The sequence below is a fragment of the Ahaetulla prasina genome, chromosome 1 (assembly GCF_028640845.1).
Source record: "Ahaetulla prasina isolate Xishuangbanna chromosome 1, ASM2864084v1, whole genome shotgun sequence".
Taxonomy (NCBI): Eukaryota; Metazoa; Chordata; class Lepidosauria; order Squamata; family Colubridae; genus Ahaetulla; species Ahaetulla prasina.
Window position 1 is genome coordinate 212,997,385 of NC_080539.1, and position 21,301 is coordinate 213,018,685.

A 21,301-nucleotide genomic window follows, 5' to 3' on the forward strand; every position below is an offset into this window, starting at 1 on the left:
CCCCACCCAGGCCACCACAGGCATCCCCCGACGCGAGCAATGGCGAGCTGGCCACATCCACCCTGGTCCCTCAAGGTCAACCACAACCCTAATGTGTACCTCCATGAAATCAAGTTTGACACCCCTGATTTAGACTAGCAAGCAATGTTAATACAGGTAATCCTTGACTTGCAACAACTGAACACAAAGTTTCCATTGCTAAGCAAGACAGTTAAGTGAATTTTGCCCCATTTTACAACTTTTCTTGCCACAATTGTTAAGTAAATCACTGCAGTTATTATGTTAGTAACTTAGTTGTTAAGTGAATCTGGCTTTGCTTGTCAGGTCACAAAAGGTGACCACGTGACCCCAGAACACTGCAACTGTATAAATATGAATCTGCTACCAAGTGTTCTGACTTTTGATCACGTGACCATGCAACAATTCTAAGGGTGAACCTCAATCATAAGTCACTTTTTTCAATGCCATTGTAAACCGGTCACTACATGAATTGTTATAAGCCAAGGACTACTATACCAAACAATACTATACCTTTGCAGTAAGTTACTGTCATCCTCAGCATAACTTACACCACAGAGTTGTTGTGTAGGCTTTCTCCATTATGGCTGGAGTTAAGTATGGCTTCCAACTTTCGATATTAATGAGTTACAGTATCAAAAAAATTAAACAATTATTGTTTAATTCACCATGGGGCAAACTGGAGGGCCCTGACATTCAAGTTTCCAGGGAAGCGGTATTTTTTTCCCCCCTCGGGATTTCAAAATGGAAGCAAAACCAACGCCTTCATTTTTCACTTATCAAGCGTTAACATTAGTCATTCCCCCCCACTTTGCCGCTTCTTAGCACGAACAACTCAGCGCCAGTCATGACAGCAGAATAACAAGGTGTGTGGTGGTATTGCAACGCAACCAACTGCTTTTTCGGAGGCCAACGAGACGTCTTCCAAGCCACGGTGAATGGGGCCAAATCATTCTAGGCCAAGAGTGCATACTTCTTAAAAAAACTTTCCATCAATATAGCAGAACCCCTAAGTATTATCTTTGATAAAGCTTTCACTACCAGTTCCCTTCCCAAACTTTGGTCACTAGCCACAGTCATCCCTATCTTCAAAAAAGGAGACCGCAGCTTAATCGAAAATTACAGACCGATCTCTCTTTGCTGCATCACCTGCAAAGTCATGGAATCAATCATCAACCAATCCATTACCTCACACTTAGAAACTAACAACCTACTCTCCAATAAACAATTTGGTTTCAGGAAAAAATTATCATGTAACTTACAACTTCTCCACTGTAAAAACATATGGACTACAAATCTGGATCAAGGCAAATCAATAGATGCAATCTACATAGACTTCTGCAAAGCTTTTGACTCAGTAGTACACGATAAACTTCTCCTAAAACTAATATCCTATGGCATCTCAGGACCCCTTCACAAATGGATATCTGCTTTTCTGTCTAACAGACAACAAGTGGTCAAAATTGGCAATGCTTTATCAAATCCTGTTCCTGTCAAGAGTGGTATCCTCAAGGCAGCGTCCTTGGACCAACACTCTTTATACTATACATTAATGATCTTTGTGACCATATCTCAAGTAATTGTGTTCTCTTTGCTGACGATGTCAAACTATTTAACACCACAGACAATACTTCTATCATTCAAAACGACCTTGATCATCTAACCGCTTGGTCTAAAAATTGGCAGCTCCAAATTTCAACCAGCAAATGCTCAGTCTTACATATAGGAAAAAAGAACCCAAACACTAAGTACATACTAGATGGACATTACCTTACAGACGACCCCCATCCCGTTAAAGACCTTGGAGTTTTCATGTCAAATGATCTAAGTGCCAAAGCCCACTGCAACTACATAGCAAAAAAAGCTCTAAGAGTTGTAAACCTAATCTTGCGTAGCTTCTTTTCCAAAAACACCACACTACTAACCAGAGCATATAAAACATTTGCTAGACCAATTCTAGAATACAGCTCACCTGTTTGGAACCCTCACCACATCTCTGACATCAATACAATTGAACGTGTCCAGAAATATTTTACAAGAAGAGTTCTCCATTCCTCTGAAAACAATAAAATACCTTATCCCACCAGACTTGAAATCCTAGGCTTAGAAAACTTGGAACTCTGTTGCCTTCGACAAGACCTAAGTTTAACTCACAGAATCATCTATTGTAATGTCCTTCCTGTCAAAGACTACTTCAGCTTTAATTGCAATAATACTAGAGCAACTAATAGATTTAAACTTAATGTCAACCGCTTTAATCTAGATTGCAGAAAATATGACTTCTGTAACAGAATCATCAGTGCTTGGAATACTTTACCTGACTCTGTGGTCTCTTCTCATAATCCTAAAAGCTTTAACCAAAAACTTTCTACTATTGACCTCACCCCATTCCTAAGAGGACCATAAGGGGCGTGCATAAGCGCACAAACGTGCCTACCGTTCCTGTCCTATTGTTTTTCTTTTCTTCTTCCTATATATATATATATATATATGCTTATACCTCCTTATATTTACTCATATAAGTGTTTATATACTATATAATCTTTTTGTATGATACCTACATATATTGTTGTGACAAAATAAATAAATAAATAAATAGAAGACATTTCAGGCAAAAAGGCAAAAAGGCAAAAAAAAAAAGAGAGAGAAAGCGGCTTTGACCAATGTGCCTTTTAACCGTAATTTGGCAGATGTCAATCAAACCGAGCGGGAAAGAGCCGAAAAGCGCCGGGCGCCTTGAATGAAAAGCCTTCCTTGCTTCGGGCTCCTCCTCCCGTGACTCAGCCGGAACCACGTGGGTCCCATTAAGTGAGGCCGGGCAAAAAGGAAGGTGCTCGGGCCAGTGGTGGTGGTGTTGAGATGGAGGCGCTGGCTGGGGGTAGCATGGCTGCGTCTCTTCCATGCGCGCCCTTGACGCCGGAGGAATTATCCGGGCAGCGGAATTCGCCGAGAGCAAAGCCGAAACTCGCCAGGTCGACGCGCGGGGCGGGTGGAAGCGCCGCCATAAGCAGAGCGTGGGTGGTGGCGGTGGTGGGAAACGCCCGCGAATCTGCGCCGCGAGGAAGGAAGGGGCCGCGGGCGCCGTGGAGCTTCTGGTGGGGGGAGGGAGTTGTGGGGGGGGGGGGCTTGTCTTTTACGGCTGGCCCCCTTTTCTGGGCCCGGAGCCACAGATGCTGAGCTGCTTGCATTTATGTGACGCTCCGCCCCGAATAGACGTATCCTTCCGAGGTCGGTAAAACGAGGACCCAGATTGTTGGGGGCAATAGGCTGACTCTGTAAACCGCTTACAGAAGGCTGTGAAGCGGTATATAAGTCTTATATTGCTATCCCATCCTCCACCCACCCGCCGGAGACTTCCGAGAGGATGTGGATCTTCTGCCGCTGGCAAAATAGGGAGACTAGAAATGGGGGGGGGGGAATCCGGCGCAATTTGGAGGCAGAAAAGGAGAGCTTCCCTGTGGAAGGTCCCGGTTTGAATTGAGTTGAATCGAATCAGAATACAGCTGAAAGGAATCTTGGAGGTCTTCTAGTCCACCCCCCTGCTCAAGCAGGAGATCCTAATACCATTGCAGACAAGTGGCTGCCCCAGTGTCTTCTTCGGCTCTAAGCAAAATTAAAAAAAAAATATCTCCCAACCCTCCTTGAAAGCTTGCAGAGCCCTTATTTACTTACGCGTTGTGCAGCTCTACGGGTTCCTTCTAGTCCGATTTGTGACTTCATGCAGATGTCCCACACTGTTTTTCGTGGCAACAGGACGGAAATGGCTTGCTCTTGCCCGTTTTGGGAGATAGCTTTGGCTTACCAATTTTCTGGTGGTATCTGGTCTGAGGGACCAACTAAACCCTAATCCTGTCTAGCTTTTCAGAATTAATTAAGGTTAGCTGGTAATGTTAACCTAGCTGAAAGGGTAATGAATTCAACTGAAATACTTTTGTTAAATTTGCTCCTGGGGTCAATAGAATAGAATGGGAAGGGGGAGAAACAAGAGAAGAGAGACTAGAAAAGAGAAAGCGGCTTTGACCAATGTGCCTTTTAACCGTAATTTGGCAGATGTCAATCAAACCGAGCAGGAAAGAGCCGAAAAGCGCCGGCGCCTTGAATGAAAAGCCTTCCTTGCTTCGGGCTCCTCCTCGTGACTCAGCCGGAACCACGTGGGTCCCATTAAGTGAGGCCGGGCAAAAGGAAGGTGCTCGGGCCAGTGGTGGTGGTGGTGGTGGTGGTGGTGGTGGTGGTGGTGGTGGTGGTGGTGGTGGTGGTGGCGTTGAGATGGAGGCGCTGGCTGGGGGTAGCATGGCTGCGTCTCTTCCATGCGCGCCCTTGACGCCGGAGGAATTATCCGGGCAGCGGAATTCGCCGAGAGCAAAGCCGAAACCCGCCAGGTCGACGCGCGGGGCGGGTGGAAGCGCCGCCATAAGCAGAGCATGGGTGGTGGCGGTGGTGGGAAACGCCCGCGAATCTGCGCCGCGAGGAAGGAAGGGGCCGCGGGCGCCGTGGAGCTTCTGGTGGGGAGGAGTTGAAACAGTTTGTGTCCAGGATGTGAGGGGTCTGTAGATACTCAGCCCTCCTTCTGACCTCAACCACATACAGGTCTTCTATGGAAGGCAGGCTGGTTGCAGTTGTTTTTTCTGCAGTCCTAACTATCCGCTAGGGCAGCATTGGTGAACCTTTTCGGCACTGAGTGCCTAAACGGGAGCCGGTCGCCTGGTCTTCCGGTTTCTGGGGCACGTGTGTGAAGACCAGCTGGCCGGCACGCATGCGTGCGCCAGAAACAAAAAGCTCAGCTTCCTTGTGCACGCCAGGGAGCGTCTCTTCTGGTTTTCGGTGCTCTCGCGCGACCAGTTGGCCGGTAAAGGTGATGGCTGGCGAACCCGGAAGAGCAATGGGCAACGGCTGGCATGCCCGGAGAAATGGCTCTGTGTGCCACTTCCAGCACGCATACCATAGGTTCACCATCACGGTGCTAGAGTCTGGAGCTGTCCTATTTGGTTGCTGTACCAAATTAGACATACAGAAGTAAAAGTGACAGAGTCAATACTTCCTCTAGAAGTGTATCAATAGTTCCTGGGGCAGCCTGAACTTCCTGAGTTGATGCAGGTAGATCATTCTTTGTCGTACCTTTTTTTTTATGATGGTTCTAATGTTAGGTGTCCATTTCAAATTGGAGAGATTTGGAAGATTATGGAACACAAAAACTACTGCTGATATTGTACTGCCTGCCTGATACACTAAGAGGTGGTAGAATAGAAAGGCTCCTAAAATCCTGTCTCATCTCTACAGTTTTAAGCATGTTAAGCTCCAGATTGTTCCAGCTGCAACCACAGGGCCAGTTGTTCAACTTCCCGTCTGTATGCAGATTAATCGCTGTCTCAAATGAAACCAGTGACTGTTGTATCATCTGCAAATTTCAGTTGAGGGTGAATAGGCAATCGTCTCTGCATGTGAAACTTTCTTTTTATTCTCTGGGGAATAGCTAATGAGTATCTTCATGCAAGGTACATGCAGCTTCCATGCACAACATTCTTCCATGGCCGAATGCATTTTTCTCCTGAATTATCCAAATGTTTTAAAGATGTCAGAGCATATTTTCATATACAGGTATAAGTGCCTCAGGTGAAGAGATGCAAGGTTGAGACCCATAAAACTGCCATTTTGTTTATGACTAAATCATAAAAAATTGCTTTATATACTTTACTCATAAACTAATTGAGAGTTCCTGAAAAAACAAAGTCGTTTTTGGAAAACTGAAAGTGTACCACTTCATACTTTATTTACAACCATTAGGAACAATTGAATACGTTTTTTTAAAAATAAATAAATAGGGATAAAAAACTAAATAAACAATGAGTCAAGGAAAATGGTGGCTGTTTCTTAGGGGAAAAGTTTTGTCCTTTCCCTGTGCCTGTGGAATTGCTTTGTGCAACTTACTAGAGAAGTACCACCACTGGATTTGAGATTTACTTTTAAATAACCATGCACAGAATTTAATGTATGATTAAGCGTAGCTGGTGTGTCTGTACAACAAAGTTATTGTTAAAATTTTAAAATTAATAAAGCAAATTTGATTTTTAAAAAATTATCTAGAAAATGCAGTTTCTATTTCTGATGGATCTTGCATAATTTCCAATGTTGATAACAGGAGGTCATCTAAGATAATAGTATAGATACAGATATGTGCCTTGCACATTGCAGCTCTCTGAAAGAGAATGGGTAGTTCAAAAAAATGTGATAAATTAAGTTGTCTTTGTACATTACAGCTAATTTGCACTTTCTCTTCTCATACTTCTGGGATCATATCCACATGCAGCTGATATTTACTAAGCTAAATGACAAATAAGATGACATTCCTTCCTATTTTCCCAATGTACACATTTGTATGAATAAAAAGTGTTATCACAGAAGAATATATTTTCTGGATTCTAATCACGAAATATCAGTGAAAAATAGAGCAAGATATTTTCAAAAGAAAAACCAGCGATTTCTTAAATATTTTTCATTTTCTTACATATTCATAATCATTTGTTGTACAGCTTGGAGGAAATTATTGCAGCCAAACCAAACAAAACACCAATTCAGCTGTTGCTTGAATATGGCACAAAAGCTCACCTTAATCCTGAATATGAATTTGAAAAAGCCGAGGGAGAAGTACACATGCCCGTTTTCACCTATAAAGTCACCATAGGCGACATCATTGCAACAGGTTTGTGAAAATGTAATGTATTAAGAAGCATTTCCTTGATTCATTGCATGTAGAATTTGTTTCTTTGAAAAAGAATGAAGTGTTTCTTCTGTTTAGTATATTGCCTCCACATAACTTGTGGCTCCCAGTGAGTCCGAAATAACAGATGCTACTGAATTTCAGCCATGGAATTGGCCTTGCTGGCTGGAATTAGTGAAAGTTGTGCTTTAGCAAAATTTAGACAGCCACATGTTGTGCAGCCATGAAAACAAATAGAATGGTTCAAGATTAGGGTATCAAAATGGGGGGGAGGGTAAGAATGCTCCAGTGTTTATACAGTGTTTATATGTATCATTTTTGCTGGGGGGAAAAAAGGTTACTATTCTCTTTGTTCTTCAGGAAGCAGATAATATTTATATGGAAAAAAACAGGGTAAATGATTAAATTTAGAGATAATGTTGGAGATAGGAATTGGACTTTGAGAAAATATGTCAGTATGGAAGAAAGAACGGATCTCACAGCATGGATATCTTTCCAACGCCATGTCCCCCCCAAAAACTGTGTGCAAGGCAGTCATTTTAAAATTTAACGAGTTCAGTTTACAGCAGCATTTCTCGGACCTTGGCAATTTGAAGACGAGTGGACTTTAACTCCCAGAATTCCCTAGCCAGCCATGGCTGGCTGAGGAATTCTGGGAACTGAAGTTCACACATCTTCAAGTTGCCAAGATTGAGACACTGGTTTAAAGGATGAATCCTGTCCTACTTTCCTCCCTCTCCTGCATTTATTTCCTTCTATTCTCTCTTCTTAGTTCGAACATTTCTCTCTGTTTTCCTCTTTCCATTCTGTCCCCTTTAATTCAATTTCAGAGCCCAAAGGGCCAAGGTTTGTCCTTCCTAGCTTAATCAGTTTTGATGTCACTTTAACGGTGATAAAATTCTATGTGGGTTTTTTCTGAACCTTATTATATACTGCCAAATGCAACTGACTGTTTTGTTCCCCTGGAAAAAGCAAATTGCCCATGTCTCTGTGGGATCAGGATAGTGAATTCACATTTTAATATTTTGAAAAATGAATTTAATTCAGTGCATGATGATTGCTGATTATAAGCCTCCCTATTTTTCTTTCCCAGACAAAATAGCAACAGCAAACTATTGCTTGAAATTCAGAAGTTGAGATCTTTATTGGTATTCTGCTTTGAACAGAGAAATATTTTTGTTTCTATTGCTTCAGGAGAGGGTCCCAGCAAAAAGATTGCAAAACACAGAGCTGCTGAAGCTGCGCTGAATATTTTGAAAAGCAGTCCAAATGTCTGGTAAGTTTGATGTTGAGCATTGTGAGGCTATATCATTGAGTTAGCCAGTTCATCTGAGTTAAAAGTGAGAATTGCCTCTGGGGTCCCTGTTTCACCTTCTTTATCCTTCTCATTGGGTCCCTGATCTTCATATTTTTAACAATATCAAGAGTTGGAAGGGACCTTGGAGGTCATCTAGTCCAACCCCCTGCTCACTTAGGAGACCTGTACTAGGGCTTTGAACCACTGAACTGCCAACCTTTCTGATCGACAAGCTCAGTGTCTTAGCCACTGAGCCACCTAGTCAGGATGGTGATAGAAGAAGTTTATCAGGATGTTCTCACATTTTTATAAATAGTACTAGATATTGCTGAATAGAGGAGGCTGGGCAATGTCACTTATTTTGAAAAAATATTGGAAGAAACAAAATATTACTGTGTTTCCCCGAAAATAAAATCCTGTTTTATATTTTTTTGAACCCTGAAATAAGCGGTTGGTCTTATTGCCATGTGCTCAAAAGCCCGATTGGGCTTATTATTAGGGGATGTCTTATTTTGGGGTAAACAGGGTATGTAATAGCATCTCACCTATCTCTGTTAGGAGTGAGATGATCACTAAAATCTTTTCTGGCATTTTAGATCTTGTCAGAATTTTTATCACATTTATTTATAACTCTTATCTTTTGAAAAGTTGATGGATTTTCATGAAAATCTGGGTAGGCATGAATAGGTGGGAATTTCATAATTACTGTGAAATTTATTTTCATAATTAGGGTTGTCTGAGGCCAGTAGAAAGCTATTACACTTTATCAAATATGCTTAGAAGAAGATATCAGAGAATGAAAGAGAAAGAAAAAGACATCAGAAAGTTAAAAGTAATATTAAAGAGAATAGATATCCCTCCCCACCGACTTATGACTCCAGCATTGCTTACTTCAGATCTACTTATCACATTATGAAAAAATAGGGGGGAAATGGGATAACAATTCCTGTGAAAAATCCAGTACATTTGGCATTATAATACGTGTACCAGAAATAATTTCTAAAGTGTCCATTTTAAGTTTACTATGTTCATTTTAGTATTTCTATGCCAGACCATATAATCCCTGAACCTCTCAATCAAGCTCAGAATCAGACCAATCCGATTGGATCGTTGCAAGTGAGTTATAACGACAATGCTAATTTGTTATGTATTATATATTTTATGTTTTTAAGAAGTTCAAGGAATCCTAAATTACGGTTAAAAATTAGGTTTACAAAACTCCTCTCCCCCCCCCTTTATTTTTTTACAATTTTTCTGATGGCAGACTAATGCAGGTAGTCAGGAGCAGGTTGTGTGAATGAGGAAAGAGACTGTTCACATCACCCTCAGGAAAGAAAGCAACATAAAGCGAAGTTGGTGATTACAAAATAGGCAAAGAGACGAAAAAAAAGAAACTATTGATACAGGTAGTCCTTAGTTTACGACCACAATTAGGACCAGTGAAGATGGTTAAGTGATTCACACCCAGTTTGACAATCTTTTTTTGCCATGGTTATCACTGCAGTCATTAAGCAAAATCGGTTTCCCCCATGGACTTTGCTTGTCAGAAACAGCTGGGAAGGTAAATGACGATCTCATGACCTTGGCATGCTGCAACCCTCATAAATACATTTCATTTTAATGTATGCCTATTAGTGTACATCTAAAGTGACACAATAGTTTTTGTTCTATTCTGGTTGCCAAGTGCCCAAATTTTGATCATGTTCATGGGGGGATGCTGTGATGGTTGTAAGTGCAAGGATCAGTTGTCAGGCATTTTTTTCAGTGCCATTTTAACTTTGAATGGTTGCTAAGCAAATGGTTGTTGAGGACAATCATACATTAGACAAAGTTTTTCTACCAAAACAGAAACAAAAAAGTTTTCTCTTTAAAGGATGATATAAAGACCTTTTTTTTTTGTCAATGGGTCTTCTGTAGAAACATCAAAATAGAGCTGGAAGGGGCCTCAAGCAGGAGACCCTATACTATTTCAGGTAGGGGTTGTCCAATCTTTTCTTTAAAAACCTCCAGTGATGAAACACCTACAACTTCTCAAGGCAAGCTGTTCTACTGGTTAATTGTCCTCACTGTTAGGAAATTTCTCCTTAATTCCAAGTTGCTTCTCCTTGATTAGTTTCTATCCATTGTTTCTTGTCTTCTGGTGCTTTGGAAAATAAATTGACCCCCTCTTTTTTGTGGCAGCCCCTTCCAATACTGGAATACTGTTCTCATGTCACCCCTAGTCCTTCTTTTCTCTAGGCTCGCCATACCTATTTCCTGCAACCATTCTTCATGTTTTAGTCTCCAAGCCTTTGATCATCTTAGTTGCTCTTCTTTGAACTTTTTCCAAATTCTCAACATCTTTTTAATGTGGTGACCAAATCTGGATGCAGTATTCCAGGTGTGGTCTTATTAAGGATTAAAGCAGTATTAATATTTCACATGATTTTGATTCTATCCTTTTGTTTATACAACCAAGGATTGTATTAGCTTTTTTTGGTTGCTGCCGCATACTACTGGCTCATGTTTAAGTGATCGTTCACTAGGACTCCAAGGTCCCTCTCATAGTTACTGTTTCTGAGCCAGGTTTCGCCTAATCTATATTTGTGCCTTTCCCGTTTTTCCCGTCCAGGTGTACAACCTTGCTTTGATGGGAAACTTACAAATAGCTCGTGTGCCTACCCCATCCGCCTGTTTCCTTTGTAACTGCAGTATTGTTAAAGACTATTTTATCTCAGATTTTAGCTGCATTTGGAAGCCAGGAACACTGTATTTAATTGAAATTTTGATTTAACAGGCTGTGTAAAGCGAGGGAGTTTGTTAAATACAAATGCCCCTCTTTTTCTCTTATCTATCCCTTTTTGCAGATTGAGTACAGGCTCTTATGAAGATATCCCTCTTAGGCCATGAAGCCTCTTAGTAAAAAAATAAATAAAAACCCTTGAAATTCCTGATCAAGAGGCAAAGCACCAGTGATAGAAAACTGGCTGCATTTGAGTGGGCATTTTTTTGTCCTTACTCTCTCAGAGAACCCCATCAAGATCTTGTGGAAGTTTAGGATTTACTCTTAGTGATCTCATCCTCGCCCTTAGGAACTATTGAAGGAACCTTTTGGCTCCAATTGCTTTGTTGCTAAAGAAATGTTGATTAGGGCAAGAGCCAGGGCAGGAGAAATTGCCACAGCTGCCACTGCTGCAGCATATAACCATTGGCTTGCCTATTTGATCTTCGTAGCATCTTCTGTACTTTCTCTTTTGGGAAGACCATCACTTGCCCACCAAATCTTTCCAGCCCCCTTTTCTCAATTCAGTTGTTGCCTAAATGTACTTCCCAATGCCTTGGCTCCGCCCTTCTTCCATGAATTCACACAGAAAACACAAAACCTGTGCAAATGACACCAAGTTTTCTTAGTACCTTTCTGCTCTCACCTGGAACTCAGACATGCTTCTGTGCATGCTTCATGTTTAAATCTTAGGAAAAATTGTGCCGCCCCCCCTTCCCGTCTAGACCAGCAGCCTACAACCTTTTGGGCACCAGGGACTGGTTCCATGGAGCGTTTTTCCATGGACTGGAGGGCACATAGTTTTGTGTGCTGCCTGCATCCCACAGATGGGGGGTATATTTTTGTGATGCATTTCTGGCATGCCGCGGGCTGGTGCTGGTCCACAGACTGGGGGTTGGAGACCCCTGGTGTAGACTGCTTCCACAAATATCTGAGAAGTCCACTATTTTAACCGCTATGTTCAAAGTCAGTTAAACTGAGGTCTATTGAACATAGGATTTACTGTAATGTTGTGGTCTGTTTCCTGTGCTAGATGAGGAAACCTCTGAAGTGCAGGGATTTTTTTAAAAGCTGGATCTAAAACGTTTTATTTGTGCTTTTTTTCCCCCTTCAAGGAACTGGCTATGAGGAAGGGTTGGAGATTACCTGAATATTCCCTAGCCCAGGAGACTGGGCCACCTCATAAGAGAGAGTTTGCAATGACTTGCAGAATCGAGACATTTGTAGAAACAGGTACATAATTCTTTTTCAAAATGACTTGATTAAAAATGATGAATTGATTGTTCTATTGTTTCAAACTTTCTCTTATTTATATAATTTTGCTCGATAAATGGCCTTGTCGCATATTTCACTTGGAAGCCTGGTTATAAATGTTTTGAATTAAATGTACTTCTGGATACATAGCTGCACATAAAACAAAGCAGGGAGAAATAGTAATTTTTTTTTAAAGACTTACCAGGAAGTTTTTATGCCTGTACACTGGAAAGACTAAGGTCTATATTCTTGTGGAATAGCCTAATTAATGATTATTTTTTAGCAAAAATAGATATTTTTTAAAAAAAAAAACCACTAATATCTGATCTATAGAATTACTTCTACTGTGTTTTTGCTCTTTTGATCGATTGCATGTTTGAAGTTGGAAGAAGAGGGAGGGGTTGAGGGAGGGATTGCAGGCACATATTTCCTATTATATGAAATGCCACTGAGTCAAGAAACTAGATAAGTCTCCTTCTCTCCTCTTACTTAGGGAAAATTTAATTGGTCTAATAAATAAAATCAGGGCCCTTTTTTAATTACATTAACGCTTACAATTACATCACGCTTCAATACATCAAAACACTGATAGGTTACCCTCTGAACCTTGTAAACTGAATTCTTTTCTCTCTTTCTCGTATTTTGAAAGGTGTGGCTGCTTGATAAAAGTAATTTAAAATTATAGTATGTTGATGGTGGGAAGATTTCATAACACTCCTAGAGAACTTTTATTTATGTTAAGTCAGCAGTGCGTGTCTTACTTCCCTGTCCCCTCTTCCGGACTTAGTGCACGAAGTTTATGCACTTCCTGTCTTCCTGCAATCTAATCTGATAGGCAAGGTACCCATGGCTTATTTCTATATATCCCACCAGAAATGATCAGGAATATAGCAAAGTTCTGCTTGGTCACCATTTCTCTCAACAGATAAGGGAGCTTATCACCACTTTGGTGAGAGGTTATCCACAGTGGCTTAGCATTCTGTCATTAATTTGCCTTGCTATTTGTTTTATATTGTACAGCATATTATTGTTCTCTTTTCAATTGGTCTCTGTCTCTAAGTCCTTAAAACAGTGGAAATTAGGATTTGATATGATTTATCTATGTATTGGGGCAATTCATTCGTGCAGAGTTTTTATTTCAAAATGGCCCTTTATCCATGTAACTTTATTTTATTTTATTTTTTTGAATTTATATCCCGCCCTTCTCCGAAGACTCAGGGCGGCTTACACTGTGTTAAGCAATAGTCTTCGTCCATTTGTATATTATATACAAAGTCAACTTTTATTGCCCCCAACAATCTGGGTCCTTATTTTACCTACCTTATAAAGGATGGAAGGCTGAGTCAACCTTGAGCCTGGTGGGACTTGAACTTGCAGTAATTGCAAGCAGCTGTGTTAATAACAGACAGACTTAGTCTGCTGAGCCACCAGAGGCCCTTATTTATTATATGGTTGAATGGATGCAGTCAACTAAGTCTTTATATTTTATCAGCTGCACTTGCTGCTCCTTTTCCCATAGAGACTTTACCTTCAAACTGCAACCAAGTGGTCAACCTGCTGTAAGGCAGGTTCAAATGAAGCTTCGGCCAAGTTAGCCAGCCTGGTTCAAACAAAGCCAGCAGCATATCTCTCTTCCTTATATTCTTTCACACTATTCTGCATTCTCATCCATGCAATTTGATGAATCAGTACTGACAGTAGCTGGAAGGGATCTGAGGGGACAAGAATTAGTGATTGATGCCTATTGCTAAAGTTAGTAAGTGCAGAACAAAATAAATACAAAGAGAATTTCAAATTTGTGGGTACAGAAAGGGATGTACATACTCCATGTAGATGTAATCCTATCTGACTCTGGAATGTAATTGTCTAATGTGATCCAAAATAGTTATTTTGTCTATTTCAATAATTTTACCTTTTGTTCATTTTCTAGGTATGGGAACATCTAAAAAATTAGCAAAGCGAAATGCTGCTGAGAAATTACTTGAAAAGTTCCACAGTTTTTGTCAGGATAATATCACAATTTCTTTAGTAAGTAATTCATTAAATTTAATGGAAAGTACCTGCTTCACCACTGAACTATATTAATGCCTTCTTCATTACTAATAATAATCATCTTCCATCCCCATTTCTCATCTGTTCCTAATATGTAAAGGATGACATTTTTATGCAAAGTAGTTTGGGAATAACTTCCACTGATATCTTTATAATTTATTCCTGAGCAAGCAGGTATTGAGTTGAACCCTGTAGTTCCCTCCAAAAGCTAGGATTATTTGTAAATCAGGAGGTGCAATTATTTTCAAATGAAGGTTTCCTCCTGGCCCTTGATTGGCAGGCTGAGGGCTGCATTATCAGTCGTAGGCAGTGTTAGGATACAAAAAGAGGTATGAGCAGAAAAATAGATCAGATTAAAATTAATCAAGCACATATAATATAGCAGTTTCCCCATGCTTTGCATAATTTACTTATATTTGTTACAGTGACAATTTGGTGGCAATGTTTAGAGAGATACAATCAAGTCTTCTGAGTTCTTTGAGTTATAGTCACTGGAACCCCATTATAAACACTTGTGGGTCCTACTTTTTCCATTCTATGGCAGCCCCTCTCTTTGTTTGGCTTCACTACCCAAGAACTTTTTATATGGGTGAATAGATGCAGTCAACAAAGTCTTTATAACCCACCAAAATAATTACTTAAACAGCCAAATGAATACTCTGTATTAACATTGAACTCTCCCGTTGAATAGAATAGAATAGAATAGAATAGAATTTTTTATTGGCCAAGTGTGATTGGACACACTTTAGTATAACATTGCCATACTCTCAGTGATAAAAGCTACCGGTTTGGTGAACCGGTAGTAAAAAAAAGCTACTGGTTGGTCCAAACTGGTATTTCAGACGATCAGCTCTACCGCGTGATTTAAAATTGCTAGAAAGCAGGAAATCCTGCTTTCTAAAGAATCTAAATCGCGTGGCACAGCTGTTCCCCCTCCCCCTGCCTGTTCTACTTACCTTCCCAAGCCCTTTTCTGCACACAGCACGCGTTTGGGGCGTACTGTGCACACATAGCGTGTATTTGGCACGCACTGCATGCACCGCGCGCCTGGCGTACTCCGCACATGCAGCAAACCAGTGGCAAACTGGGGAGGATTTCACTACTGCATACACTAAATAAATGAATATTGATTATACTTGCAGTGCCTTTTCATCTTTTTAAAAGAGATGAGAGTTTTTTTTAAATATAAATATTGTAATAAACCTCACCTATCCATTATTTGGTATCCATGATGAACTGCATTACTATTTGGTGTAACTTATAGTACATACTATTTTGACAGAAAAAGAAGGTTTGATAAACTGCAGTTCTTCTGCACATGATCAAAAGTTCAAGAATGTTGTCCTGTCTTGTATTTGGCTACCTTATTGAAGCACTGGAGAAAGCAATATTTTTTCTTCAGGTGCTGGAAAAAAATGGCTTGTTATCTTTACAATAGGCCTTCACCTCCACTATCTAGTCTGGTGGAAATGCTAATTAAAACACAACTTGGTTTTTACTTTGTCCTGTTCGTTCTTTGTTGCTCTTCTGAAAATGTTAGATGTTTTGATTGAAATAACACAGTGCACCATCATTTTCAATATTACAATAAAAGGAAAAGAAATGAGAAAATTTCAGCCAACCCCCACCCACCTCTCCTTAGTGAGAGTGGAAGAAACTCAGTTTTGGTGTCCAAGGTAACATTTTAGAAATACTATTAACCGGTGCTTTTTGGTTTTAAAAGAAATAACATTCTGCCATGTTCATAAATTGTATGAGAACTCTTATTTGCTTCAAAAATTGTAGTGTATTGGACAACTGTTTGAGAAATGTTAAAATCAAAATTCTGGATTTCTTTATCTCATTATCCCAGGAAAGGCAGAATAAAAAAGTTTAAAACAAGGGTGGAACTTCACATTTAAAGTGAAAACCTATTTAAAAGACACGTAGGCATTTTTCTTAAAAGTTAGACTATTTTATTAGATTTGTATCCTATTTTCACTTTATCCTGTATCTCGGGATTAGAACTGCCAAACACCAGGATGTTCACCCATTAGCAAAACTGTTTCATTCAAGAAACAGACCATTAAGAAAGGCTATTAACTGTCCGAATGGGGATAAGCATGGTTACATTTTAATGCGAATCCAGTGTGAACTGGCTCATTTGCAAGGAACTTTTAGCCTATCATTACTACAGAATCCATGCACAATCTTTCTCAGGCTTAGCATCTTTTAAGTGGCCTGCCAGGGCCCCTATTACTGAAAGATAAAGAGTCTGCAGCCAGGATAAAAGGTCAATTGGATATTATTTATACACATAGTACAATTGCTCTCTGTTCATAAATTGCTTCAGTTTAAATGAGTAACAGTATTTTGAAATCTCCGGAGGCTGCAAGTCATGCATTTCTCTTCTTGGCCTCAACATGGCCACAATAAAAGGATTGGCACATGAATGAAAATTATAATTACCATATTCAATAATAGCTTTGTTCTGTTCTGTAAATAAAGTAGCCTTGATATTTGGTTTAATTTTATTTAAAGGCAAGTTCCTAAAACATACTATAAAAAAATAAAACAATCTGCACTACTATTAATTTTCTCATCGTTCCCATCACCCATCTCCTTCCACTTATGACTGTAACTTTGTTGCTTGCATCCTAACGATTTATATTGATATTGTTTCCTAATTGCTTATTTGTACCCTAAGACTATCATTAAGTGTTGTACCTTATGATTTTTGATGAATCTATCTTTTCTTTTATGTACAATGAGAGCGTATGCACCAAGACAAATTCCTAGTGTGTCCAATCACACTTGGCCAATAAAAAGTTCTATTCTATAACCCTTGAAATATCTGTGCACTTCTTAGGAAAATCCACCAAACCTATCAAGAGTTTTTAGTTTATCACCAAACTGGCTAGGTTGCTGCTGCAGCTATCTTTCTTTGCCCTGAAACAGCCTTTCTCTTTCCACTTTCCCTCAATCTGCCATCAGCTGGAACTGATGATTAACCCATAGTACCATGAGAAAACTGTAAGAGCTGTTTGGCTTGACATCTTTTTAGAATTGTGCATGTTTTGAATTCAGAAGGGGAATATGAATACAGCACCTTCCACCACTCATTAAAGCTGCACATCGGTCTCCAGGATCACATGCAGTGAAAACTTTCCCTTCTTAGCCTTATGATCCTAGAACATAATTTGGCTGCTTTAAAGAGTTACAGGCAGGTGCTGTCATTGCATTTCCATGTTTTCTAATCAAAATACAAAGCAGTGCGTCATAGGTTCTCATCTCAGGATTTTAAAAATATTGATTGCATGACTTAAATACCAAGCAATATTAAAATGTGCAGCAAAATCTAAACCCTCTTCATTTATTTCAGGGAAAAGAAATGCATAATTTGGGATGCACCTGGGATAGCTTAAGGAACTCTTCTGGCGAAAAAATTACTATGCTGAAGATAAGCTCCCTCAGTATTCCCAATACAGACTATATTCAGCTCCTTGGAGAAATTGCAGAGGAGCAAGTTTTTAATATAAAATATTTGAACATAGGTAAGACCCGGTGATGCATGCATTCCATCCCTTTATATTTCTTCTCCCAACACTGCTAGGGCAGAAAAAGTAGTTTCAGATGTTGTGTACTCGGAAATTATTTTTCAAAATTTGGTCTGAATACTTGTTCAAGTATGCCACAAGCAGAGAATCAGTTTCTATATTTTGGCTGTGTTTTTTAAGGCTCAGGTACTGTTCTGTAGCTAGTTTGAAGAACATTACATTAGTTAATGTTGGAGTTCAAGAGGGTCATCATGAGAAATGTGTATAGATAATAATGGAGCCTGTCATTGCTAGCACAGGATAAAAAGAATGGTTCGGAAACCTAACCCACATGCTCTTGAGAATGAACTTCCGTCCTCATAAAAAGAATAGTTTCTACATCAATTTTCAGAATAAGACAACTTCTCTGATGACTTGGTGATCTGTTCAGAATATTTCGGAAGGAGAATTTATCCATGTTTTGTTTGATAAAAGATAATGATTTTCTACTTATCACCGTTTGTGTCTGTAATTTCAGAGGAGTTGAGTGTGAACGGACAATTCCAGAGTCTCGTAGAACTTTCAATCAATCCAATCATAGTTTGCCATGGGACTGGAATCTCCTGGAGCAACGCCCACAATGATTCAGCCCACAATGCATTACAGTATTTAAAAATCATGGCTGGGAGGAAATAACCTTGAAATGGGGAAAAAGAATGAACATGGGTATATATATATTTGTCTCTACTTACAATTGAACAATTTCCAAATTATTGAGGTTTTTTTTAAAGTCACATCACAACCTCTGCATTCATAATTGTATATTATAAAGAAAATTTAACTTAAACCTATTATGATGTTTTTGTTTATTTATTTTGGAAAGCTAGAATCAGGAAAACCAAAAGTTGTGAGCAGGGGATGAGAGACAGCCTGTAGCATTTGATGAATTGCAATCCTCAATACCGAAATAGTCATTAGTCTGCGAGCAGCTGTTCCCCAAAAGCAGCCTCAAATCCATTGCCTCCTTTCTCAGATATTGTTTTGTACAGGGATGGGGAAGTCTGGCTTGAGGCAAACCTGCAGAAGAGTGCAGTTTGTGTTGAGGGAAGGAGTTTGTTTCTTAAGAATGCCATGCATTGGGAACACGAAGTCCAGCTCATTGTTTTTTGTTGTTTTTTGTTTTGTTTTTTTATTTACATTTATATCCCGCCCTTCTCCGAAGGCTCAGGGCGGCTTACAGTGTGTAAGGCAATAGTCTCATTCTATTTGTATATTTACAAAGTCAACTTATTGCCCCCCCAACAATCTGGCTCCTCATTTATTTCTTACGGCGTTAATATTTTGCCATGTCAAAATGACTAGATATTTCACAGTAAAACCACAAAGCAAAACATAAACCAAACCTTAATAGTTTTAATAACATCTTACAAAAACTGGATTAAAATTGAAAATCCAACTCTGAATAAATCAAGTACTTTAAAAAATCAGATTGACATCCATATCCATAAAGCAACCCAGCGTGCAAATAATTCAATCCCTCCAAGCCCAGTGAAACAAAACTTCTCCAGGGTTTGCCTGAAGAATAGTGTTGTTGTGATCCTCCAGACTCCATTAGATGACAAGTCACCAAGCAAGGTGTTCCTCTTATCATTCCCCACTGCCCCCTTAACAGGCAGATGGGGACATCAACTGGCCTGAGGTCACTTCAGTCAGCTGATCTTTCTGTTATTCAAAACCACCTACTGTACAGCCAAATTCAAACATCCAGCACTCCTCCAATTTGACTCCAGAAAATACACTCCCATACACAATCAGGGGAAGGGAAACTGTTTCCTATCCCTTGGCTTGTATATGATGAACTCACTGAAGCATCAAGTAGTCACAGGCAAGCACTTCACTGCCATTATGAGAGGTCATAGTCAGAGACAGACTATAGAATAGCATAGAGATGACCTTGGGGAAAATGGGACCATTAGTAGAAAGTGAGGTCAATCTAGGAAAATAAAGTGACAAAGAGACTGAAGACTTTTGACAGTCTTCGGTATAAGGGAGGGGAAGGCTTATAATTGTACATAATAGCCATTATATATTTACTTTTTTGTGTTTAATTTCTTCTCAATTGTGGCCAGTATAAATAACAGCAATGGAGTTTTTGTATTTCTTGTGGCTTTCCTGATCTGGCCTACTTTGAAGGGCTGACAAAGAGTTGTAGCTTTTCTCTTCCCAGGCTGCAGTTTCTTCAAGCAGCTGATACCCTCCCCTTTCACTGGAGCTGACAGTCGTGCCAAACAAGCCCCTTACTGAACTTGTTAAGTTTCCTACTGTAATCCTCTCTGCTTCCTCATGCAATTCTGTGTCTGCATGGCAGCAGATAAGTTGAAATGTGTTAGAGCGACAGAGGTGATAATAATGTGCATCAGCTGGAAATAAAACACCACGTCTGTCACATAGATAGACTCTTCCCATTTTCAGCATTCCCTCTTTTTTCCAGCCCTTTCCTTTCCACCAATCCACATGTTCTGCCTTCCACTTTCTACACTTTGCTTTTCTTTTGTATCCGTCACTTGGTGTTCCACAGAACTGAGTTTCACCAGCTTCCCCAATTCTCTGCTTTTCCATTCTGTTTGATGCACAAATACTTGTCCTACAATCACATCTCTATTCCACAACTCCTCAGGAACTGCCAGGATGAAAAACATCCCTACCAAAAAACCTTAAGATCCCTCCTCCAAAATGCCAAATATAAATCACTAGCTTGCAAAAATTGCCCAGCAGTGGCAATTTGTTTACCAAACAATCATGTTGAGCATCATTCATCTATTCACTTGTATGCTTTATTATATGCGCTCCAGTTTTGCCTTACAGCAAATACTTGGGATAATGTTGGTTTAACACCCTAACCATTGTATTATTGTCTTGGATGTCAATTTAGCTTCAAATGTGTCCTCTTCACTCAAATAATAAAAATGATTTTAAAGGTTTGCAGTGATGGAGAAAATCTTGTTTCCATTCAATCTTTGTGACAGGCTTACTGACCAGATGAGGAACCATCATAAACTGTGGTTGGGGTGGAGATTGGACATGCCTCCTATTATACAGTTAGAGCAGTACACTAGATTACAATCACATTACACTGAGAAAAGAGCAATTATGAATTATGACTTAAAGATATATTTTACTGGATGTTATGAAAAATGGCCAACTTTTTAAAAAAATTATTGCATATTTCAGTAGCCAGGAGCATGGCTACTGATCTCTGAAGACTTTGAAGTTACTTATGTAGGCTGGCATTTCTTTTAAGACTTCATGTCTCATGAACTACAAAACACTTGAATTTTTGTAGCAGAAGGCTGAATTTTAGTGTCTTCATGAAAATGTTGACAGCTGGGACCTCAAAAACTTGTTTTTCTAATATCTGAAGCTTCAAAGAAATGACTTATAATTGTACATAATAGCCATTATGTTTACTTTTTTGTGTTTAATTTCTTCTCAATTGTGGCCTTTTAAAACATATGTTTGATGATTTCACAGAAAAGATAAAATGTGTTACGTTTTTTCATTAGATGTGTCATTCTTTAATAAATTGCTTTAAATGATACAAGTTGTTTTTATGTTTGAGAAAAACACTCATTGCCTAAATATGTCCAATTAATGCAAGTAAAGCCATAATTTAACATTAAATGTGCCTT

General features: G+C 39.5%; 1 protein-coding gene across 4 annotated transcripts; it reads left to right on the forward strand.

The window, feature by feature from the left end:
- The first annotated feature begins 2,811 nt into the window (after nt 1-2,811).
- On the forward strand, nt 2,812-21,213 carry PRKRA (protein activator of interferon induced protein kinase EIF2AK2). Of its 4 annotated transcripts, XM_058189741.1 has the most exons (9): nt 4,173-4,216; nt 4,265-4,397; nt 6,546-6,715; nt 7,928-8,009; nt 9,068-9,146; nt 11,907-12,024; nt 13,976-14,073; nt 17,459-17,630; nt 18,151-21,213. In XM_058189741.1, the coding sequence occupies exons 2-9, from the start codon at nt 4,285-4,287 to the stop codon at nt 18,306-18,308; spliced, it is 990 nt and encodes a 329-aa protein (XP_058045724.1). In that variant the 5' UTR covers nt 4,173-4,216; nt 4,265-4,284; the 3' UTR covers nt 18,309-21,213. The 4 variants fall into 4 exon arrangements, with proteins under 4 accessions (XP_058045717.1, XP_058045724.1, XP_058045734.1 ...); XM_058189734.1 differs by lacking the exons at nt 4,173-4,216; nt 4,265-4,397 and adding an exon at nt 2,812-2,990; XM_058189751.1 differs by lacking the exons at nt 4,173-4,216; nt 4,265-4,397 and adding an exon at nt 4,529-5,432.
- Nucleotides 21,214-21,301: the final 88 nt, after the last annotated feature.